Below are 25698 nucleotides of genomic sequence, written 5' to 3'. Positions count from 1 at the left end.
GTGACATCATTTCAGCAGCCAATCCCAGCCTTGCCAGTACTTACATGCCCACCATGCTAAACAGGATGTGCCCACACTTTCATTCATTCCTCATTGGCTGCTGCGTTCAATTTGAATTCTGGGAACTTCCGATTCCGGTATCCGATACGCGGGAAGTATCGGAATTCAGTATCGGAATTCCGATACCGCAAATATCGGCCGATACCCGATACTTGCGGTATCGGAATGCTCAACACTACTGACGAAAAAACATAAAAATGAACAACTGATTTTTGCCAAAGAATACCATGACAATCCTTCAGGAAAAATGTTCTGTGGACAGATGAAACAAAAATAGAGATTTTTGGCAATGCAAAGCAACAGTTTGTTTACAGATGGTCCAATGAAAATTATAAGGAATAAAACGCCCTACTAACAGTTAAGCATGGTAGAGGATCCATAATGCTGTGGGGTTGCTTTGCTGCATCCGATATTGGAGGCCTTGACCGTATCACAGAAATCACATGAAATCAGAGAATTATCAAGAGATTTTAGCGCGAACTGTCCTACCTGGTACAAGAAAACTTGGTTTGAGTCAAAGATCATGGGCCTCCAGCAAGACAATAGCCCAAAGCACACATTCAAAAGTACACAGGAATGGTTGAAAAATAAAAAAAAGGACTGTGCTTATAGTTTTCTTTGAATCAATTGTACCTGCTGATTCCAGGTCTTTCTGTAGGTCTCCATAGGTAATTCTTGGCTCTTGGACAACTCTTCTGACAATTCTTTTCATTCCTGTGTCTAGGGCACTATGTCGTGGTTGGCTTATGGTGAAATTATGTTCTTTCCACTTCCAGATTATGGCCCCAACAGTGCTCACTGGAGCCTTCAGTAGTTTAGAAACTCTTCTGTAATCAATGTCATCAGTATGTTTTGCAATAATAAGGTTGTGAAGGTCTTGAGACAGCACACTTGTTTCACCCATCATGAGATATTTCTTGTGTAGCACTTTAGTAATGAGACATCTTTTTTTAGGCCATCAGTTGAACCAGATGATACTATGTTTCACTAAGTCGGAGGATTGCTTTCTAATTACTGATAGATCTCAGCTGGTGTCCTGACTTTCCATATCTTTTTGCATCTCTTTTTCTTCATGTGTTGAATACTTTTCTCTGTGTCATTTCTGAATATTACATATAATTTGATGTAGATTTATGGTTTGATTTCTTTCCCTATGTGGATTGGATGGGTTGTTACCAACATCTGGTGAGAATTTCATGTCAATAGCACCTTTAGAAATATATTTACTTAGACAATTGGTGATGTGTTCAATACTTATTTCATCCGCTATATATACACACAATATATAGATAGTGTGTAAGGGCTGCATTGTATGTAATAATATCTTATAGCAAAGATACAACCAAAGGTTATCTTCTGGTATGTCATTGACATGCATTAAAAGACTACAATGGAGGCATTCTTGAATTTCCACCTTCATTTAAGAGATGGCCATTCCACAGACATGGAGGCAGATTTATGCCTAATAGAAAAACAGTGACTGTTGCCCATAACAACCAATCACGGTGCAGCTTTCATTCTACCAGGGCAGTTTAAGAAATGAAAGCTAAAATCTGATTGGTTGCTATAGAAAAAAAAGTCAGTTTTGTTTTGGACAGTTTTGACAAATCTTTACCCGTGTCTTCTGGAATCTGTGGTTCTCACGAACCCCATCAATTTATAGATATAAACTCACAACATGCCTGAAAGTTTGACTTTATTTCCTTTGGGAAGATTTTCCCACAACACAGGTGGCTTATCACTTGTCTGCACCATCATTTACTGTTCATTGAGGTCAGCTTACAGGATAATTCCAAGAACAATGATTATCTATTAACAAGATAATATATTTTTGGAAATTCTTTTTTGACATATGCTGTCCTTTAGAATACTAGCAAATGTGGAATATTGTCACCAGACCCATTATAGGCCACCATGGTTTACAATTAGTCCTTGATCTTAATGATACTCACAATTTAATTTACCAATCTCAACACTAAGGCCACTCTTATGAAACCAGACTAACCCTTTGGTATATTTTCAGAGCGTCAAATGAAACCCATGAAAAGAACATAGAGAATCTGGAGCAAATTTATCAAAATTATCTAAAAGAAAAACTGTATTTGTTACTTGTATCAACGAATGACAGTGGATCTTACCAGAGATGTTAAATAAATGAAAGCTGATTGATTGCTATGGGCAACAAAGACAAGATTTTTCTTAGACTGTTTTCATAAATGAGGCTTTTCTGTTTGTATTTTTACCTATTTTGCTCTCGGCTTGGTTTGAACCCAAATAGCTAGTGCTGCTTGGCCACAGTAGGTTACTGGATGCACGGACTGTATAAAAGACTTGCATTGACCATGATCTTCATGGGGGTATAGTTTGCTGTCAGTAGAGCACACCTGTATCAAACACTCTACACTTAGTCCTTGCAAATATTACCTATGGCATACATTTGTATTGAAGGATAAAATGGGGAAACCAATCTTTGAAATTGGTAGATTCTTACTTCTTGATCATTGACAAGAGCTAAAGATCTGTCTGACCTAATAAATGAAGTCACCAAGAAATTAAATTATGATGCGATGATGAGTGGAAATGTTTAGGTTTCATTTAAGAGTCCCCTTTCATGGTTCAAAATAGTAAAAAAAATTAAGAACCATGACTGGAAAGTAAAAACAACTACGATGACATGGTAAAACCAACTAAAATGGTAAAACCAACCTGTTTCTGATTGAGATTATTGTCTTAAAAGATAATCACTGCATCTACTTGATCTCAAGTCTGTTTAGAAGCTGTAATTTATGGTTACACTTTAGCTTGTGAGGATAGAAGTAAAGGAATCGAGAACAATGCCATTTACGTGTAAAGTTAAGCTCCTTGGTAGACTACTTAAAGTGTAAAGCCATTAGTAACTTTATAGTAGTTAATTAACATATCTTCCTTACATAACTTCAATGATATATCTACTTTTATGGGGGAGATGCCAACGTCGGATAGAGAAGGACCACCGATCACATTGACTGTTTTGGACCATATCACATGCTTTATTTCAGCAATCAAAATAATTAAAAACATCTCAAATTATTATACAATAACAAAACAGGTACAAATCCTTTGGTTTTTTTTTTCAGTTCAAACCCCATGGTATCACTGTCTAGTTTTGGTTTGGACAAAAAGTTGGAAAAAGGAAGGAGGAAGAAGGAGAGCAAGAAAAGGCAATGGTGAAGACAAAGAGGACGAGGCAAAACAAGAAGGTGAGAATTACACCAATACAGACAGGACCATATAACCTTGTGTTCACGGGAAAGGGGTTTAAAGAAGGTGGTAAGATGGAATGAAAATAGCACCTTTGATTATGGGAGGGACAGGGGATAAATATGGACAATAGATCTGTTCTATTGCTTAGCACCAAAAAGTGAAGCTATTATGGAAAAGACCATCAAAGAAGCAGTGAGACCTTAGCACCAAATGAATGGGACACAACAGTGAGGTAGTCTCAGGAAAAATAAACACACATTAATATTCTACACTGCTCACCCTTCTAACACTGGAAGAACCATCAATATTAAACTGTTTGTCGGACCTTCAGTATGACAAGGATGAAGCTTAGCATGGAAGAGGAATTTCAAGAATGATGGAGAAGCAGTGAAAGAAGACACTCACACCCAGAGGACAATACCCAAGTCTTTCATGATTCCAAAACACTCTCCACACACCTTCAATTTTATTTTTTCATATTTATTTTTTTTTGCCACCTGAACAAATGAAAAACAAAAAAAAAACATTTTCTTTTTCTTAAAAAAGGTGCATTACATGAAATGATCTGGTTTACTCCTCTTCTACTTTAGGATCATCGATCCAAGAATCTCATCATCTCAAATCCGGGGACAGTCATAATTTCCATTTTTTTCCAATGGGAAAAGGACATGTTCAAGGTTCTGGAAAGGCCAATGTAAGCAGGGGCACAGCAAATAGGAGAGGTGATAAATCTCCATCCCGTGAACACAACACACGGGCGTGGTCTGTCCTTTGAGAGATGTTCTTCAAAGCATGACTATCTGTTTGTTTTTTTGTGTAATGCTTACGGAAACAAGAAAAGTTTTAGAGATGAGAGGAACAACAATTTCAAGTCCGCATGAGATATTCTCCTGTCCTGATATTTGTGTTTTGTTTTTACACGAAGCAGACTGGTCCAATCTCAATTCCGAATTCCTGGTCTGCAGCTCCAATATCCATGGGTGCAACGTCAGTGATGGGCAGGCGTGATGTCTTTGATGTTTTGTATTCAATGACTGTCTTACCCCATTGTCCTGTGTGTTGCTGTAGAAGAAATAAGGATTATTAGTAGATTATTTTTCCATAATATATTACAAGAATGAATTAGGTGTATTACAAGTCCACCTTCTACAGTAGTAGGGCAGGTTAATTGGGAAATATATTTAAATCTTTGGCACTAAAGGTTTGCATGTCCTGACTTTTACTTACCGTGCAGCCATCTTCTGTGACACTGTATGTGAAGCGGCTATTGCCCTCTGCTCTTATTTCAATTTCGTTGGAGCCTTGGAGGAGCAGGGCCTTCTTCAGGTTGCCAGTTTCTTGATCCATGTATGCCACGCTGTTCTTACAGTGATAGGTGATGTTTTGAGAAGCTTCAGTGGCCATGAGGCGGAGGAATGTAAGTTGGATGGCAACATCAGCGGAGTCAGATCCCTCACTGCCGTAATCAAACTAGAAGTAAAAAAAATGGTTGTTATGCTTTCTATTTGTCTGCCATGACATCCGGATAAATGGTTTGGTCCTGATGTAATCCTTTACTAAGGACCCCTATTCTATTGAATTGTATTATGCTCATGCTTACCTGGAATCCTTCACTCATTGTCTCTCCAAACCAGACATGCTTCTTGTCACGTGGGTTCTTGCTGGTGTACCAGTTCTTCTGTTCAACTGTGGATTGAGTTGGATACACACAGGTTTCTCCAGTCTCCATGTTGCAGTAGACCTTGATGGCATCAAGAGTACAGCCTTGGTTGGGGTCAATCCAGTATTCACCTGTGTAAAAGAAGAGGGATGTCATTATGATATCTTTTAAGTACATGCATGGGTATGGTCAAGACATATCTGCATCATCATCGCCACATTGTCTTACCGCTCTTCCAGTCAGAGTGGCACATCTTCAGGTCACGGCAGGTGCGGGCTGGGTTCTTTCTGGTACCCTCAGGACTGCGGATGTTCTCAATCTGCTTGCTCAGGCTCTTGAGGGTGGTGTCTACCTCCATATCACGGTCACGCATGACGTTGGCATCATCAGCACGGTAGTGTCTATCAGATTTCTCCTGAGGAGGCTGGGGCATGAAGCTGAAGTCAAATCCACCACTGGGAGGGCCAGGAGGACCTGGGGGACCAGGAGGTCCAGGGGGACCCTAAAATATGTCACAGCAGAAGTCGAAGATTTAGTCAAGTGAAACATTATACTATATAATTTGACCAGTCTATGAATAATAAAATAAGGATACTTACAGCAGGACCAACATCACCATTACGACCACGTGGACCAGGAGGACCGATGGGACCAGGCAGACCATTAGCACCATCTTTACCAGCGTTGCCAGAAGATCCAGGTGGCCCCTATAATTTATAAGCACACAGTTAATCATATGTATTGTAGTTATCTCATATTTTTAACCTACACAGATTAACTTCTAGTGCTGATGGAGAATTGTAATAAAATAATACTTACTCTTGGACCAGCAGGACCAGAAGCTCCAGATGGACCTTGTTCACCAGAGGAGCCCTGCAATAGAGTTTCATTATTTCTATATGAAACTCAAATTTTAAACATTCAAGACCCAGAAAGGAACAGCTATGAGGACTAAACTCCTCATGTATTCTAATCTATTATTTATTGACCATTAATACTCACAGGGGGGCCAGGAGGGCCAGGAAGACCGTTGAATCCTCTGTGTCCCTTCATGCCTCTTTCTCCTTGTTCACCAGCTTCACCCTTGTCTCCACGTGCTCCTTGAGCTCCCTAAATTAGACAGTATATCAGTTATCTGAGAAGTGTATGTGAAAAGTGTTGAAAATTGAAGCAAGTGTGGTAAATAGGGCTACTTACAGCAGGGCCACGAACACCAGCAGGACCAGCGGGGCCAGCAGGACCAGCGGGACCCTAAAAAAAAGAAGAAAACATAGTAAGAAATTAGGAATATGCTTAGCTAGTCAGCATCTTCAAAGCTAACCCAATATCTTTGGTTAGTAGTCTGTTTTACAATTTGTCAGAGTGGCTTTGCATGAGTTTGTGTTTTTGAAATCCTTCAAAATCTTACTAAGGGACCTGAACGGAACGGATTATAGAAGCCACATGACTATTAGACTACAGAACATTGAACTATGTTAAATATTAAGATATTCCTTTTTTAAACTATGGTGAAATGCCCTAAAATTCAGATGTATAACCTGCAGCTCCTGGGCCACATAATATATGTAACAGGGCCTCATCTTACCATGTGCTATACTAGAGACTTATAATGTAGCAGATTGGCTTTTGGGCCTTCTTATGCACCACTACCTGGTGCAACTACTTCCTCTGCTCTCCCTATAGCTATGCATAAGCCAGATTTCACTATCTTAATTAGATTGGTTACACATATCAAAGACTTTCTTTATGTTCACTAGTAAATGTAGCATCCTACTTCTAAAATGTAAGTATTGCAACTAATAAAACTATGATCCAACACCAGTAGTCCTTACTCACTAGTTCTTATCTAATGGTATAAATTGAGATAAGAGGGAATACTCACAGTCTCACCACGATCGCCACTCTTTCCAGCAGGGCCAGCTGGGCCGGGAGCGCCAGGGGCACCAGGAGCACCAGGAGGTCCAGCAGGTCCGCTCTCACCACGATCACCCTATAGAAAATGAAATTATTAAGTTAAGGAACGTTTTGTTATTACACTAAGTTATTTGAACAAATGTTGCTATATTGGTGGTATTTACCTTGGGTCCAGCAGAACCGTCACGACCAGGAGAACCTTCAGATCCAGTAGAGCCCTAAAGTAGAAGAACAGATTGTATGTGAAGATGAGCTGCCTTAAATTCCCATTTTGTGCAGAGAAGAACATAGGTCATTTTGGTTCTCCATGATTCTCCATGGTTCTTGGTATAACTTTTACAGCTACTAAGATGACAAATATCTTCATTTTATGTGTGTCATACCAGTGGTCACAAATGTTATTTTTTATTATTGAAACCTGTCTCTTTCTTATGTATATTACCCAAACCAAGCTGGGTTTTGATAAAACAGGTTGACAATATTGTACTAGCCATGATGGTCCTCATTCCTTAGTCTTAAGGTGGACTGTCATAAACATCCCCTGCACTTTGTCGAATACTTAATTAGAGGATACATGGACAAGTAATAGAGCTACTAATAATAACCCTAATATGTTGGTCTGGAAATAAGAGTATTCATTCTATAATGTACACATTTAATAATATCATAAAAGATTTACCTCACGACCGGGTTCACCAGGGGGACCAGCTAAGCCTGGGGGTCCAGAAGGACCTGGGGGGCCACGTTCACCACTTGGACCACCTGGGCCTTGTTTACCAGGTTCACCCTAAAAGGTAAGGTAAAAGAAAACAAATGAAATGAGTGTGATTACATGGTTACTGGGGATGCACATGTGTAATGTAATACTGAAGTATGGTGTGAGGGTCTCATATCCATATATACAGTATATGATAAATATATACCACAGTATGTGGTATTGTGGTGAAAATATACTATGAAATACTCAACAATTGTCTGATATTTTCTCCCATTTTGAAGGGAGTGGCTTAACTTTGATGTAACATAATTTACACGGCCCCTGTCGAGGCCTACAAGAATGGGAAATCTTTATGAACTATTGATGTGTTATTTACTATATCAATATGATACTCACAGTGGGTCCGGGAAGACCGGGGAAACCTCTTTCTCCTCTCTGTCCGGGAAGACCAACGGTACCACGGGTTCCAGCAATACCTTGAGGTCCAGGAATACCAGGGGGACCCTACAAAGTCAAGATCAGATAAATTTCAGAAATGTATCATGAACAGTGAAAAAATCACTTTCCTTCGGAAATGTCATAACCATTGAACAGATAGCTAAGCAAGCATGCTTGGTTATTTCCATTACTCCCATAACAGAGAAGAGAGAGAACTGTGCATGTACGCCACCTCTTCACTCATAGCACCGGCAAAATTGGTTTTGGAGACCATATTGATGAAATATGTGCTAGTCCCAATAGAGTGACCTGCATTTATCAGACATTTATGGCAAATCCCAAGGATATGTCATAAATATTGTATATAAGATGGGAATAACACTTTCATTATTTTATATAAATCTCTATGCATAATGGTCTTGTTCATTTGGTCACATTATGACAAGGTATTTATGCACTATATAGTAAGTATGCCATAGACAAAAAACATATGGTACTTTCTATGCTTTTACCAATCCAGGCTTCATTTTTGCTACAGAAAAAAATAATTGGTATCAGCACAATTAGGGCAACACTTACAGCAGGGCCATCACTACCAGGAGAACCTTTCTCGCCAGAGGGTCCAGGAGGTCCAGCAGCTCCAGGTTCACCAGGACGTCCAGCAGGGCCAGTCTCACCACGATTTCCTTTCTGTCCTTCTTTTCCAGCTGGGCCAGGTGGTCCGGGAGGTCCAGCATTTCCCTAAAATTTATTTGGACTACTGTCAATGTATTGTTAACCATCTATAAATGACTTGTAAGGTCACATTTAGAATATGGGATCCAGTTTTGGGCTCCACATTTTAAAAAGTATATTCAGAAGTTAAAGTCAATTCAAAGGTGAGGAGCTCGATTATTACAAGGGATGGAAGACCTCTCATATGATGAGAGTTGGAAAGATTGGGCTTGTTTAGCTTAGAAAACCACATCTCAGATGAGATCTCATTATAAATATATGTGTGGCCAATACAAAGGACTGGCACACAACTTATTCCTTACAAAAGACCATACTAAGGACCAGGGGGCACTCATTACAGGTGGAAGAAAGGCGATTCCGACACTTAAATAGGAAAGGTTTCTTTACAGTAGTCAGACTGTGGAATGCCGACTACAAGAGGTAGTAATGGCAGACACTATGACATATTTTACAAAAGGGCTGGATGATTTCCTCAGTACACATAAAATAGCATTGTGGGTTGTAGAAAATTTAGTGATAAAAAATGTATAACTGGTAGAAAAAGATTAAACTTGATGGACTTAGGTCTTTTTCCAACCTATATAACTATTATATATAACGTTACCTATTATAAAGGTAATATGAAGTATGACCACTACCTTAAGTTTTGATCACTAATGCAATAGTGTATGTGAAACATATATTAGACATTATCAACATTAATCTATATATTTCTATGTGTAGTTATTACATTGGAGTAATGCCATGGTCAAAGGTGCTACTTACAGATGGGCCAGGGGGTCCAACACGTCCAGCAGCACCAGGGAAACCAGTAGCACCCTACAAAAGTGAAAGACACATCAAGAAACTAGGGTTAAACAAGATAAAGGTGGTTCAAGCAGACATTAGGTCAAAAGAACATATATCAATGGATTTACTAGTCCACTCATACTTACAGGAGGACCAGCAGTACCACGAGCACCTTTGGGACCAGGAGCACCAATTGCACCCTATATAAAGACAAAGCAAACATATCATCAAGAATTTTTAAATATTAAAAAATGATAATCATTAACTGATAGGTTTAAAGTATCTACAAATGAACTTACAGCAGGGCCGGAAGCACCAGTAGGACCACCAGGGCCTGGAGGACCAGCATCACCTTTGGGACCATTGTCTCCCTGTTCTCCCTTGGCACCAGGTTGACCATCAGCACCCTAAAGAGAGAGAAGTACAGGTAAGCAAGAGTATTACCGTAACTTCTTAATGGACCATAAAATATTATGCTTGACAAAGACTCCTGCATGGGTCGAAACATTAAATTTAATATGGGGTCAGTTAGTAAAGCCCACATGGCTTTACCTGTATGGATGTTATCATAGATTTATTAATTGGGTCTGTGGATTGGAATTCGGATATTTGGGAATTTTGTGACATTGTATTCAAAACTGACTAACAAATTCTTTGGAGGTTAATTAGCTACATCTAACTATTCTGATGAAGGAACAAACTTTTAGTCTATAGCCAAGTTCAGAATGACCCATAGGGAACAGGTGAACCTTCCGGTGGACCTCTGTGCATGAGTGGGCCCCCCAGATTAGCAGTGCATGGCACAGTGCACTGGATGCACAAAAAGCAGACAAAGGCAGCATACAGCATCTCATTTATTTAACAAATTACCAATTTTAATATTTTATGGAAGCTCAGGCTGGGATTACATAAAAAAAGTAGAATTCAATTAATTAGTATCCTTCATCTCTGGTCAATGATATTTGCATGTAGCATAAAAATGGGCCTCCAGAATCAATTTTACTGAAAAGCCCCTGGTATACAAGTCCACCACTGTCCATAACAATTGGACAATGACATTAACAGAAAGGGTTCAGATCTACAGTATGAGTGACAATGTTCATCTTGAAGTAACGTTAAGGGTAATTCACGAAAATGGAGTAGATAAGTTTGTCTCCTATTTGCAATAGCTTCAACTGGGTATAATGAAAAAGAACGTATATCTTTCTATGTAAAAATTGGTGACAATAATAATATCTTGATGTGTGGAAGAACCCAAAAAATATATCTTGAATACTTACAGGAGGACCAGCAAATCCAGCAGGGCCAGATGGACCAGGCTCACCACGCTCACCCTATGGGAGAAATAGGCAGACCATTGTCATAAGGAATTACACGACTGTGAAATTGGTGGTGGTCAGCTGATATTTACAGAAGATACTTACGGGAGCACCACGGGCACCAGTGGGGCCAGCAGGGCCAGAGGGACCAGCTTCACCCTGTGCAAAGGAACAATGGGTTATTATCAGTGATGAATATTGGAATAGTATAACCATGTCCCACTACAAAATAGAGCCTAATAACAGACACGGGATAAGAGGGAAATATCATCTTTCCTTATTAGTACGTATGAACTGAAAGATAGTTTTTATAACCAGAAGAGATTGTTCATGGAAAACTAAATTTTGTCTGGTGTAGGACAATTTTTTGTATCCATTTAATTTTTGGCGACGGATTCCAAATATTCCAATGTATTGTATACAGATTTTGGCTAGGGACTACTCCTGCATAAGTGTAACACCTGATCACTGGGAAGACTCCACTTACTTTGTCACCAGGAGCACCAGATGGGCCGGGTGGACCAATTGGGCCAGCTAGACCTCTAACACCATCTTTACCAGGGGCACCATCGCTTCCTTTAGGTCCTTGATCACCCTGGAAGAAGTAGTGGAGAGAATTAAGGACTATGAAACATAGTGTAATGTAAAATAGAGTAGTAACAAATAAATTTGAGAATCATAGAAGGAAAGCAATTCAGGAGATGAAACTGTAGAAGGGATAGGCGAAATGAGGCATTATTAGATAACTAAATACAATATTCAAATACCGTATCTCTATAGAAATCAAATCATGCATTGGCACTTACTCTGTCTCCCTTAGCACCAGGCAGACCGCCAGCACCACGCTCACCGGGCATTCCTTGAAGTCCTGGGGATCCTTGACCACCAGGGGCACCTGGAGCACCAGCTTCACCCTATTATAAGGAAAACATAAGAACACATGACAAACTAAACTTAGAATTTGTGCACATGAAGGTTCTTACAAACTGATAAAATTGACTAAACTACCCATATTTGCCAATATATAATGGCTCATTAATGGCTTACATGAAGAAATCAATCCAAATCAATTTCAGTCCACTTTATGTTTTTATCTCTTTACCTAACATGAATCAATGTTCTAAATGTCTACATTGACTATTACAGTCATTCATTACTGAACACCAGGCCTCTGAAGATGAAATTCTGCGCCATCATTTGTGGTCATGTCAAGGTAAACTCACCTTAGCACCATCGTTACCAGGAGCACCATTAGAACCACGGGGTCCCTGAGGGCCAGGAGGACCTTGGGTACCACGTTCACCAGGGAAACCTCTTTCACCCTAAATAAGATAAAGGTAGCAAGCATGAGATGATCAAATTTATGGCAAACATACTAAGAGTGGTCTATCACTAATAATTCATTGTAGTCTAAACTAAGCAGAGTTTCCTACTAATATTTGTCAGGCCTAATATTATAGAATATACCAGACATTATCCATCAGAGTAATGCTTATCTGATAGTGAAATACTACATATTACTATTTTAGACTACTGTAACTGCTTTTATGCAATGAATGACCAGTAAAAGAACTGACTATTGGGCATTACATAATCAATGTCATAGTCAATGTATAAAGACTTCTGTATTAAGGTATGATACTTACTCTTGGGCCACCAGGACCAGGAGGACCAACATCTCCAGGAGCACCCTATGATGAAAAAGTTGAATGTTAATATCATTAAATCCAAAAGTGACTGAATATTTAAAATTTAATCCAAAAGGGTTTTTTTTTAGCAATCGACCTCTCCCCTCTGCCCTCCTCTACCAATCCCTCCAATGGTTACCCATAGTCTGGAGCATTCACTATATAATACATGGCTGTCTACAGCCAGCCCCTCCCATGCATCTGAGCTGATCTCTAGATACATCCCCACATGTAGCTTCTCTTCACATGTCCATCTCCAAGTTCTCTCCTGTACTTCCCAATGCTTTGGAACTTGTTACCCCCAACTGATAAGACTTTTCCTCATATTTGAAACCTTCAAAAACAACCTGAAAACCCATGTCTTCAGACCATTTTTACACGTCACTGCCATTTAAACTGCTATTACCCTCATCTGTTTAGTTTTTCCCTCTTCCTTTGTTGTTTGCAAACCCTCAAGGGCAAAGTACTCCTTCTCTGAACCAGTCTGTCTTTTACTTAGTCCATGTTTTGTACTTGATTTTTGTCTGATATTATCTACTCAAACCTTTTTCATGGGTACACCTTCTTGGAATTAATGGCATTTATAAAATAATTAATAATAATGATAATAAAATATGTATTATGACTTGTCGATCTTAATACTTATTGGATATAGTTTTCACTTGCGACACCAAATTGGTGACTAAATAATTCAAACCCATTATTGGTATTCCAAACAATGACAACAGTTTCATTTATCTATATGTATATCCTCACCTGTTCACCGGGCTTGCCACTCTCACCAGTAGCACCTGGAGATCCGGGAAGACCCTAAAAAAAGTAAAAATAATGTTGACTTTTACTGGTTTAATGTATAGTTGTAAATTGCTGAATATTAATTTCCAGGACTATTAGTATAAACGTAGGTGGATGTATTGTGCTGCAATCATATGACTACATAAAGAGTTGAGGCATTATTTTCATCCACTGTAAATAACTAAATTGAGCTTTGTAAGCTCAGATGTAAGGTGGTCATATATTAGATAAATGGTCCTCCCAATTTTGGCATTACCAGTCAACTAATGTGTATGATAGTATCTTAACTCTCCCACAACAGAAAATGTTAAGTGAAAGCATGGTTAGGTATGTTAAATCTCAACATGATTGCTCCTTTTGAATTCACGGAAGCTAAGCTGCCACTTAGGGTGTATGACATCAGCTTACTCCCACTTCTCATTGAGAATGTATGCACACTCGGCCAAAGTGAGAATGGAGAGTTGGGAAAAGTAGACATTGGACGACAGCTTACTAAGGTGTATGTCCACCTTATGACTGTAATAAAAGTCAATGGACAATGGTCTGGAAATCAAGGACAGACTACTGCTATGCTCTATGTAAAAAACGTACTTGGAATCCAGGGGGACCAGCGGGACCTTGTTCTCCTCTCTCACCAGCGGGACCCTACAAAAGAATAAATGCAATGGTTAGTTATATCTGCTGCAAAACCAATACTCAATGGATATTATTGAGCAATAATAATAAATAATAATACTTACAGAAGGGCCAGGGGGACCTTGAGCACCAACTTCACCATCTTTGCCTGGGACACCCTAAACGAGGCAGAGAATATCATTATGAATGAAGACTTAAACATGGCTAACAAGCTACTCTTCAGTTAATTGCTTAACAATGTTGGAGTGACTCCTAGGTTATGGTATTGGTATATGATGTCGGTAGCTAGCGACTTATAATTACTGAAGTTAGGAATTACTGCAGCTTGGAGGAGGGATAGATGGAGAAAGCTCACATAGAGATAGTGGTAGTAATGAGCCTCTTATCGTATATCTGGCAGAAGTGGACATACCACTGGTGTAACCTATGCAAATGCACAGAGCCCAAAAGATAAAGGGAGCCCACTTCCATCCCCAAGGCAGCAAACAGCTTATGTCATAGACACATCATTACACAGCAAAGAGCCCATGTAACAAACCACTACACGACCAGCTCTGCCCTCGCCTACTGTATCCTCACCCATCCCTTGTAGATTGTGAGCCCTCGCGGTCAGGGTCCTCTCTCCTCCTGTACCAGTCAGTGACTTGTATTGTTTTAAGTTTACTGTACCTGTTTTTATTATGTATACCCCTCCTCACATGTAAAGCGCCATGGAATAAATGGCGTTATAATAATGTCTGTCCACCCCTGGTATACTGTATTATCTGAATCTTGGAAGATATGATGCATTTTTGGTGATTATTGACTAAAAGTAATATTTGATATACTTACAACTGCACCAGGGGGACCAGCAACTCCTCTCTCACCAGACTTTCCAGGCTCACCCTATGGAAGTTAGAAAAATATATTAAACACATTTTACAAACCAGTTAAAACTGTGAATGAACTGAAAAAAATAAATAAAAATCACTTACAGCAGCGCCTTTAGGACCAGGGAATCCCATTACACCAGATTGGCCTCTAGCACCAGGTGGACCAGGAGGTCCAGGGCGGCCATCTTGACCAGGGGCACCCTATTTCATAGTCAGGAAAACAAAAATCACAGGTTAGAATGCAAAAATCAGTTAAGTATATCTAAAGTAGATTAAATTATGGAAGAGAAGGAAGACAACTTACAGCAGGACCAGTCTTGCCATCAGGGCCAGGGCTACCAGGGCTACCAGTCAGACCCTAGAAATGGAGGGCAGAAAGAAACAAGGTTAAGTTGTATTCTCCTGGTAAACAGAGTTCCATATGTTTTCTTTCTTAGTAAAAGCTTTTAGCCCTCTTTGGCTTTTTGTGTTATGTCCTGGTATAATCTCTTACCTTAGCACCAGGAAGACCAGGTTCACCAGGGCGACCAGACTCGCCATTAGATCCTTTGGGACCAGCAGCACCAACGGGACCACGTTCACCAGGGGGGCCCTAGGTTAGAGCAAAAGTCAATGTTTAGATACAGGAAAGAATATAACTTTTAAGTCACAGTCTTAGAGGTGGCCATATCAGCTCCTGTAGTAACATAGTAACATAGTAACATAGTTAGTAAGGCCGAAAAAAGACATTTGTCCATCCAGTTCAGCCTATATTCCATCATAATAAATCCCCAGATCTACGTCCTTCTACAGAACCTAATAATTGTATGATACAATATTGTTCTGCTCCAGGAAGACATCCAGGCCTCTCTTGAACCCCTCGACTGAGTTCGCCATCACCACCTCCTCAGGCAAGCAATTCCAGATTCTCACTGCCCTAACAGTAAAGAATCCTCTTCTATGTTGGTGGAAAAACCTTCTCTCCTCCAGACGCAAAGAATGCCCCCTTGTGCCCGTCACCTTCCTTGGTATAAACAGATCCTCAGCGAGATATTTGTATTGTCCCCTTATATACTTATACATGGTTATTAGATCGCCCCTCAGTCGTCTTTTTTCTAGACTAAATAATCCTAATTTCGCTAATCTATCTGGGTATTGTAGTTCTCCCATCCCCTTTATTAATTTTGTTGCCCTCCTTTGTACTCTCTCTAGTTCCATTATATCCTTCCTGAGCACCGGTGCCCAAAACTGGACACAGTACTCCATGTGCGGTCTAACTAGGGATTTGTACAGAGGCAGTATAATGCTCTCATCATGTGTATCCAGACCTCTTTTAATGCACCCCATGATCCTGTTTGCCTTGGCAGCTGCTGCCTGGCACTGGCTGCTCCAGGTAAGTTTATCATTAACTAGGATCCCCAAGTCCTTCTCCCTGTCAGATTTACCCAGTGGTTTCCCGTTCAGTGTGTAATGGTGATATTGATTCCCTCTTCCCATGTGTATAACCTTACATTTATCATTGTTAAACCTCATCTGCCACCTTTCAGCCCAAGTTTCCAACTTATCCAGATCCATCTGTAGCAGAATACTATCTTCTCTTGTATTAACTGCTTTACATAGTTTTGTATCATCTGCAAATATCGATATTTTACTGTGTAAACCTTCTACCAGATCATTAATGAATATGTTGAAGAGAACAGGTCCCAATACTGACCCCTGCGGTACCCCACTGGTCACAGCGACCCAGTTAGAGACTATACCATTTATAACCACCCTCTGCTTTCTATCACTAAGCCAGTTACTAACCCATTTACACACATTTTCCCCCAGACCAAGCATTCTCATTTTGTGTACCAACCTCTTGTGCGGCACGGTATCAAACGCTTTGGAAAAATCGAGGTATCATGTCTACAACAAGTGGCATTACCATTCAATCCAGTGTGTAGTATACACATACACATATACATTATGTAATAGTTGTAGATTGTCAACTATCTTTGAAATCTTACATCTTCCCATCAAGTGGGACACTCAATGTAGCTATATTTCTGACGTAACTTAATATTAATATTAAGATGTCCATAGAGACGTCTTACCTTGGGTCCACCAGCACCATCAGCACCAGGGAAACCACGGCTTCCAGGTCCACCCTATTGAGGACAAATTATGGTCAAACAAATGTTGCTGAAAAGGTAGACATAGAATAATAAGATTGATAAAAAGAGAAATAAAATCTATTATTAAGCCCATTCTTACAAACCAGAGCCCAAGATCCATCAATAAGTCAAACAAAATATTTAAGACTCTGAATCATGAAGTAGGGTTGAGAAAATGGCCACCATCCTTATATGTTCAAAGCTCAATACTATTATATGAGTGTAAGAAATTCTTAATAAACGGCCAAATAGATAATACCTCATCTCAAGAATGCCACTATATCCAGATCCAGCCAATGATGTTACACGAGATAACCAGGCATTTTTGTATATATTATCATTCCCATACATGAAACAAAACAATAAACAGGATCTGAGATCCTTGTTCTTGAATTGATATATGAAGGCAGCCATATTGTGGATTGGATTGAAATTTCTAGAGTAAAGACAGCCAATAAATTCAACAGGAAATAGTGACATCCCTGTTCCTTACATGATAATATTGCCATTTAACAAACTGGCCTAAGAAATTATTTCCCTCAGTACTTTTTTGGACTGAACACAGTTGTAGGCCATATCTCTCAACATACTAGTGTCATCAGACTTTTCTAAACCAGAAGATCAGCTGGGAATTGTTCCCTAAAATATTGAGACTATATATTGTGGAATACCACAAGATTGACTTAGTTCTGTACATGTCCAGCTGGTTTTTGCAATATTCACTGTAGATTTATAAAAGCAACGTATACAGCCAATACTTGTAGGGATATTAGTCTGGAAATATTACCATTTCTTAAAAACGTTCATCTTATAAACTACATATTCAAAATTATGAACCAATATTCTGGTTTCCTTAGGGTTTATTTGGAATGAGATTTCATGGTAGACAATTTTCATCCATACAGTTATATTTTTGTAGGTCCTACTAACTAGTGAATCTATGAAGTAACTGAGAAGATGGGTGAAGAAAGTTAAATGGTCAGTATGTATTGGTTCTATTGGGAACTCCTAAAAGTCCAAAACAAAAATTCTGACAAGGTGGACAAATTGGCAAATAAGACTTTTTAGGTCACTTACACGTTCACCAGCAGGTCCGGGAGGTCCAGCAGGTCCGGGTTCTCCACGGGATCCTCTCTTTCCTTCTTCGCCAGCGGGACCTGGGGGTCCTTGAACTCCAGCGGGGCCCTGAAGAAGATTAAGAAGTTAGCATTTTGGTTCCATTATGATTAGATCTATTTAAATTAAAAAAAGATCAAGATGATACTTACAGATTCTCCTTTAGCACCAGGTTCACCTTTGTTTCCAGGGGCACCAGGTTCTCCCTATAGAGTAGAGATAAAATAACATTTTAGACCAAATTTTAAAAATGTAGTTCTCACACCATGTAGAATTAGGGGTCATTTTCAGTATTTAAATACTAAGACTACATGTAGTCAGGCATTGGCAATCACAAAGCAGAATTAAATTAACTTAATCGAGCTTTTCAGAAGATGTACTCACAAGACCCCAAAAGGGACATGTTTTGTGTTATACTTACATTGTTACCTTTGGGACCAGGAGACCCACCAGGGCCTTGAAGTCCGGGAGCACCACGGGCACCAGGGAAACCAGGAGCGCCAGCAATACCAGGAGCACCCTATATAATAAAAAAAAACATGAAATAAAGTGATGATTAAACAATACAACAGAATTGTTGGTGGGTAGTACTAAGGGGTGCAGTATGAAAGTGGTTAAACAGAAAAACAATCTTGATTACTTACAGTGGCACCCTTGGCACCAGGTTGACCATCAGAACCAGGATTTCCCTAAAATAAAGAAAACACCAGTCATTGAATATGTCCTGATGATTACAGAATCTTGAGTATGAAGATGCCAAGGACACTTACAGAACCACCGGGAGCACCAGCTGGGCCATGAGCACCAGGTTCACCACGAGCACCCTGAGGACCATCAGGACCGCGAGATCCTTGGGGACCAGCATCACCCTATGTGATAAAGAATAGGGGTCACTGTGGAGCATAAATTGTATTATCTAGTTTTCTAACATGTGGATTATGTGACCGGAAGTGTGTCTAGCTGGCGCATAATGAACATAACTATTGGTGGATATGGCGGGCTTACACTACTTTGTTTCATTTTGAGTTGTATATAACTTAAATAGTAACCTGCCATATATCTACAATTACTTTACAAAACAGAGATTCAATTCTGAAAATATTGTGCTCTCTGCAGGTGAATTAAATCTTACCTTAGGACCAACACCGCCAGGGAATCCGGGAGGTCCACTTGGGCCAGTGGGGCCCTAAAATAATGGAACATAAAATTGGTAAGTCACAGCAGAACACATTTGCTTCCTTCTCAAGTGCTGAAAATCCTCAATAACAATAGCTAATGAGGTTCGGTCCTTATATTGGTGTACTCTAACAGGACAGGTGCATCCATTTAATTTTAACTGCCATTAGATTTATAAAAATTGAGACCATCATAGAATTTTTTTTTCTTCATAGTAATCTAAGATTACTTACTGGAGGACCAGCAGCACCGGGAGCACCATCATTACCACGAGCACCCTAGAGAAGAGAAGAAAATTATTCCCATTAACACCTCTTATATGATTCTTCAGTACACCATTTGGGTTTTGGAGGTAAGTACCAATATACTTACAGCAGGGCCAGAAGCTCCGGGACGACCTCTCTCACCAGGGAGACCACGAGGACCCTACATAAGAGTAGGATAAAATCCCATGATTGTCTACAAGCTCAATACTACACATGATATTGCATTGGTTTTTAATGTTTCCCATTTGACCTAAGTTTCTTTTCATTGGCATTACCACTTATTTCATATGGACATAAGAACAGCCATATGCATTGGTTTTAGGCCTAGTTATCCAACATTAGCCCCCTCACCCACCCATGTTCTATCTATAGACATCAATGATAAATATTGCAAGTATACCAAATTAATATATATAGCTATTTAATTATCAAAATGCTGTTTGTTTTTCTGTTTATCTTCTGGATTGTGGTGTTATGGTGCCCTTACTACCTTAAAACTTTCAACTTCCCCTTTACAAGAAATACTACTTACCACTTGTCCAGGAGAACCATTCTCACCAGGTGCACCAGGTTCTCCCTAAAACATATAGAGAATAACATATTAAGACCTCCATAGTTAAGTTGTTGGTCATACGACCATTATCTACAGTGTTGTATAAGATAAACATACCTTGGGGCCAGCTGGACCAGTATCACCCTTAGCACCATCAAGACCATTGAAACCCTATGTATGGAGAAGAAATGTATGAAATCTTGCACCATTTCTGGAGGATGATGAAACATATGAATGATGCTTTGATGTTGAACTCACTCTGTGTCCCTTCATTCCTGGAAGACCAGCAGTTCCTGGGAGACCACGGGCACCCTGAAATGTAATTGGGAGAATGTTAGGCATGGCCTCTGATAATACGATAATGACTATAAAGTCCTATATGACTTAATAATATGTTCGCCACCAACTAATCTTCAATACATTCAATAAATTAATTTCACAGTTTCTTGGGCCCTTATAGGAATTGTTGTGATGTTAATAATAAATATATCTCAGATGGGTGCCAGATACCATCTTATTATCTCCAAGAAAGACCTTTACAAGGATTAAAATTATGTGATATGCTTACCTGTGGGCCTGGGGGTCCACGTTCACCAGGGCGGCCGGGTTTGCCAGCTTCACCCTATTGGAAAAACAAGGCACAAGGCAGGTTATGGACAGAGAAGGCCACAATGTTCTACCATTGGGTACAGTTTCCCCCCTTTTGCTGAGTAATTATAATACCCATGTACTACAATACCCGAGGCCTAGCTAGTGAGGACATTGGAATATGCCAATATAACACTGCGCCAGCCTGCAATGCAGCTGGAAAAGCTCAGTTGGCCGAAGCCTACTTTAAAGCAGGTTCTTCAAGCATAGGCTTCAATACCTTCTCTATAACCAAAGTAAATAACCTTATCTAATTTTAACATTCTGAATGAAACATGACTTTAGAAGATGGGATTACCAATCCATAAAAGTTGTGCTTCTAATAAAAATAAATATACCCTCTCTTTTTAGACTCCTAAGTGGATACAAATCAAAATAAATTTATATATTCTCCTTTGCAATTTCCAATACTTACATCTTCACCGTTCTTTCCTGGAGGTCCTGCGGGTCCACGGGGTCCCATAGCACCCTAAAAAAGAGAATATGTTTATTAAGGCAAAATATTGGGGTAAAACTTGTCCATTGGTTGGTTTAAACTGGGTCAACCTTATGTGCACTATAACCAGGCCCTATATCCAGTACCATGCCCATGGGCCTCTATTAAGCTATTATACTGGCATAATATAATGTTCTAGGTTTTTCCTTGTTTTCTATGGCTGGGGCTTTATGCCAGGGAAGCCTTCATTAAAAATTAAAAGACTATATTAATACAAATAAAATCCAAATCTTTGTATAAATTGATGCAATGCCTGGCCAGAGCTAACTGAGACTAAGAGCACTTGTGTGTTCGAAAAGCGTACAGTATATACAGGCACTCTCCTTCCGGTATACCCGGTTTTTGTATGTCTTATAGCCTATTTTTATTTTAAATGAATACTATTAAAGCTAAGTGATTTTATCTCTTGGAGCTGGATTCCCTTTTTTCCACATGTGCATCTCTAGGCGTCTGGCAGAGACGCAAATCCGTGCTCAAGATTTCCTGGACTCATAAGGAAATTCATCTAAAGGGTGAGCTGAATGTATCTTTTTTTTCTAGGATTAAGGCTTTACCGACAGTCGGTGAACAAGGCCTAAATAGCAAATAATTAACTTGCTTAGCCTATATTTTATTTCATGGGAACAAACTATGTTAAGGGGGTCATTAGTTCTCCAGTCATGGTATCACTTTCTTTTTCACTTTGACACCATGTGGCTACCTGCATAGATATGACACCATATAAACTCAATGGACTACCTCCATATGGCACCATATTGACACCATGTGGCTGTCTCCATAGCAACAGGCCATGAAAGTTATTGCCTTTTGATATTGGTTGAGGCCTGATGCATCTACTTGGATATAACAATTTCATAAGAGCTTTAGCACCAAATCTAGAGTGTAAAAAGATACTTACAGCAGATCCGGGTTCACCAGGTTCACCAGGGGGTCCTTGGAAACCTTGAGGTCCCTATAAAAAGTGAAAGAGGAGCAAGGTTGGATAACTTCTACAATATGTCCCACTCAAAGCCTAGTGCTGGCATGAGGTCTACTAGCAATGTAGCTTCCTTGAAAATACTTACAGGGGAGCCAGCAGGGCCAGGAGGACCACGAGGACCCATTGGACCCTAAAATAAAAGAAAAAGAAGTCAACTTGATTTTAGGTCTCCTCAATTACCATAACACCAAGTCAGGGATTTTCTGTCCCATAAATGTAAGATACACAATATCGATACTTTGATGTACTATGATATGATTATGACATCCTTTTCCTTCAGAAGTATTGTACCAAATGTAAAATACAATTTAGTGGCTTCTTACCATTGGGCCTGGCATGGAGACACCAGCTGATTTCTCATCATAACCGTAAGACATTTGAGGAGCAAAGTTCTGTAGAGGAGAGAAGAGGTACCATAGTTAGATGTGAAGATTGGTCAGCCATAATGGAGGTAAAATATGTATGATGAGGCAGAATGCTTACTCCGCCAAGGCCTGGTGGACCAGGAGGGCCTGGGGGTCCAGGAAGTCCAGGTTGTCCGGGAATACCATCTCTGCCAGGTGTGCCAGGTAGTCCCTTTGTAGAAAAAAAAAATGCCCAATTACGAGAAGATACTAAGATATCAAACAGCAAGACTCCCTACACATAAGAGCCGTGAAGTAATTACTAAGAGTTATTGTTCCATAAAGTGTGGAATGTCTTAGGTACAAGTCTGGACAGAATTAACAAACTGTAGAGATCCTGAGCTGTGCACTTGGGATTTCTTAACAAAATTAAACTCTCCAAGGGCAGAGATCAGATTCCTGCAGGTAACAACCTGCTTAAAGGGCAAAACATCTCAGCCTTGACATGAATGTCATTAGCTTATATATGTCAATTAATATTTTCAGGGACCACTGCAAGATATGACCAACTGCGATATCTTGGCCTAAACTCTTGACACTCACCCTCTCTCCTTGTGGGCCGGTCTCTCCCTTGGGACCCTAAATGAAGAAAAGGATAAAATGTTGAGGACAAGGATGCAACTATAACTCAAGAAGAGTGAAAACATAATAGATTATACATTAGATGTTCTCCAAAACATGGCTCACCTCAACTTGAGCTTCTGAGACTGTTGGATAGAAAGAGAGAGGGTTCAGTTACTAATTATTGGATATTGGCGTCAATGTACATGTATCGCTATAATGTGCTATGCTTATTCTGTTGCTTTTACTCTATAGGATGTTTTGCTATGAAAACCAACATGACATTGTAAATTCTAGGCCTACATTGCCCACCATCCCTCATGTTTATCTCATTGCTTACAATCAGAGTCAGGGCATACTGGACAACATTCTCCGAATGGGATTTCTGGGTTTGTGCAGGTGATGTCTTCACAGATCACTTCATCGCAAAGAACGTTTCCGCTGTCGCATACACAGATCTGGCAGGGTTCAGGTTTCCATACGTCTCTGTCATTATACCTAGTACCTTCATAGGTGCATTGAGAAAAGATGGCTGCAACGACATTATGATCAATGTTAGTGTAGAACGCACACGACGTAGACCATGACAATCTAATGTCAGCATGAAATCCCACCGGCAGAGAAGCATAATTCCTCTAGAAACCATGAAAAGTACCTTTTACATTAACTTGCAAGGGGTTAAAGTGCAAGGGGGGAGGGAGCACAGCTGGTTTTTTTTTTTTTACATCTGGATTAAAAGCAAGAAACAAGAGAAAAAAACCATCATCTGGTTCCCATCAGCCAGACTCAGTGACAAGGGTAAAAGCTGCCAAAAATACTGAGGGTGGGAGGAGGAAGCCGAAGAAAATATTTGGAAGAGATCTGTGTTTTCCAGGCGAGGGTCTCTTCCAAACCAATGTGCATCATAACGGGTCTTGATCCATGAGGGACAAAAGAGGGGGAATACAGTAATGCTGCGCTCAGGGCAGAGGGAAAAGGAGGAGGAGGAGGAGGAGGAGTAATGGAATCTGAGAAGGTGAAAATGTTTTGGGTGGGAGTAGAGGCTGGTGGTGAGATCCTGTGCTGGAGGCGGAAACCGTGGCCTTCAAGCAGATGAGGATGTACAGGACGAGGCATGTTCAGGTACAAGTGGAATGTTAATAGAGGGCTGAGAAGATCATCTCACAAGAACAGAATTGACATATATACATTTACTGTCTCCAGCTACCAAAAACAGTCAAAGATTAAAAATAAATAAATAAATAAATAATAAAAAAAAATGTAATTAATTCTCCTAAAAATAACTAAAAGAATAAACACATTGTAAAAACAACTAAAAAATGACTTAAAATCCCCATGCAGGTGTTAAACAAAAGTTTTAAGATATATACATTTTTTTTCGCACCGCACCCATTAATGTCATTGCTATACTTTCTAGCACCACTAGGTGGCATCGATTCAACATAAGCAGGAAACACTAATAAAGCGTAAAAAGAAATAAAAAACAGAACATTGTATGATAATCCTTTGTAGGATTTCCAGACATTAATTAAAAATAATAATAAATACATTATAATGGTGAAAGGAGAAACACTTGTGATAGATGGAACACAATAGATTTTGCATCTTCCCTGAAATGTCTATAGTTGCCACCAGGTGGCAGCAGCGTAGTAGCTTGGACCAATATGGTAAGTAAGCATCCTGATGCTGGAGTTCTGAAGTTATGTCTAGACTTCCATATACTGGAATCTGTTAACAATCCCAGATGAATCACTCCTTACCATATTTTATTATCCAGCTCCCCCCCCCACCTGATGAGTTAAACAGAGTGTAATGAAAGCCACATGCAACTTTCTGTCCCTCCAGCCCAATTTCCATGCAGAGAACTTGTGAGATAATATGTTTTCAATAAAAACAATGCATTAACTCATACAGGAAAAGAGGGTTAGGAGGAATCCCACCCCCCACTTCACATTGGTTCTTCATAGATCTCTACATACATTTAACCCATTAAATACATGCACGTAAAATTCAGAACTAATATCCACTGTTGCAAAAATGAGCTTTCCAGATGCATAGGCACGCAAGTTTCATTGTGGAACTATAACTCCCAGCATTGCACCAGGATCTGGAGAGCATCAGGTTGCATTATATCTATAACATTGAGAAGTTTACTATGGACCCTTCAGGTGCACCCATCCTTGGTGATGTAGGTGACCATCCAAGACCACAGCAGATAACAAAAGTTGAACTCACCATCATCTTCTCCTTGACATTTTGCTGCTAGGATCGTCGCTGCTATTACCAGCAGTAATCTTGTATCCACAAAGCTGAACATGTCAACAATCAGACATGTAGACTCTCTGTGGTCCTGTCTAGATCTTCTTAGGTCCTAGTCATACAGGGGTAGGTTTAGTGGTATATCTCCAGTGCAGACCCCAGCAGAAACTTCCTACTGTGTCCCAGCTGGACAGGGTCCCCTTTTATATCTATGCTCCACTTTGAGAGGTGGGGTCCT

At 39.8% G+C, this 25698-nt stretch overlaps 1 protein-coding gene across 1 annotated transcript; it reads right to left on the bottom strand.

Moving 5' to 3' along the window:
• Positions 1 to 3061: 3061 nt before the first annotated feature.
• Positions 3062 to 25698, bottom strand: COL1A1 (collagen type I alpha 1 chain). Its single transcript, XM_069751454.1, has 51 exons — positions 25437 to 25698; positions 23542 to 23733; positions 23328 to 23347; positions 23184 to 23219; positions 22720 to 22812; positions 22560 to 22628; positions 22322 to 22366; positions 22156 to 22209; positions 21177 to 21230; positions 20682 to 20735; positions 20372 to 20425; positions 20231 to 20284; positions 20093 to 20137; positions 19667 to 19720; positions 19528 to 19572; positions 19251 to 19304; positions 18889 to 18987; positions 18763 to 18807; positions 18540 to 18638; positions 18271 to 18324; positions 18080 to 18187; positions 16943 to 16996; positions 15361 to 15459; positions 15172 to 15225; positions 14970 to 15068; positions 14827 to 14880; positions 14100 to 14153; positions 13951 to 14004; positions 13321 to 13374; positions 12523 to 12567; positions 12100 to 12198; positions 11683 to 11790; positions 11364 to 11471; positions 10982 to 11035; positions 10838 to 10891; positions 9857 to 9964; positions 9704 to 9757; positions 9534 to 9587; positions 8613 to 8774; positions 7992 to 8099; positions 7557 to 7664; positions 7042 to 7095; positions 6846 to 6953; positions 6161 to 6214; positions 5966 to 6073; positions 5783 to 5836; positions 5563 to 5670; positions 5192 to 5465; positions 4904 to 5094; positions 4531 to 4773; positions 3062 to 4365 (listed from the first exon to the last, which is right to left on the bottom strand). Exons 1-51 carry the CDS (start codon positions 25516 to 25518, stop codon positions 4219 to 4221), a joined length of 4335 nt encoding a protein of 1444 aa, XP_069607555.1. The 5' UTR covers positions 25519 to 25698; the 3' UTR covers positions 3062 to 4218.

Source organism: Ranitomeya imitator, chromosome 2 (genome assembly GCF_032444005.1).
Source record: "Ranitomeya imitator isolate aRanImi1 chromosome 2, aRanImi1.pri, whole genome shotgun sequence".
Lineage (NCBI taxonomy): Eukaryota > Metazoa > Chordata > Amphibia > Anura > Dendrobatidae > Ranitomeya > Ranitomeya imitator.
This window is presented reverse-complemented; position numbering and strand designations above follow the sequence as displayed.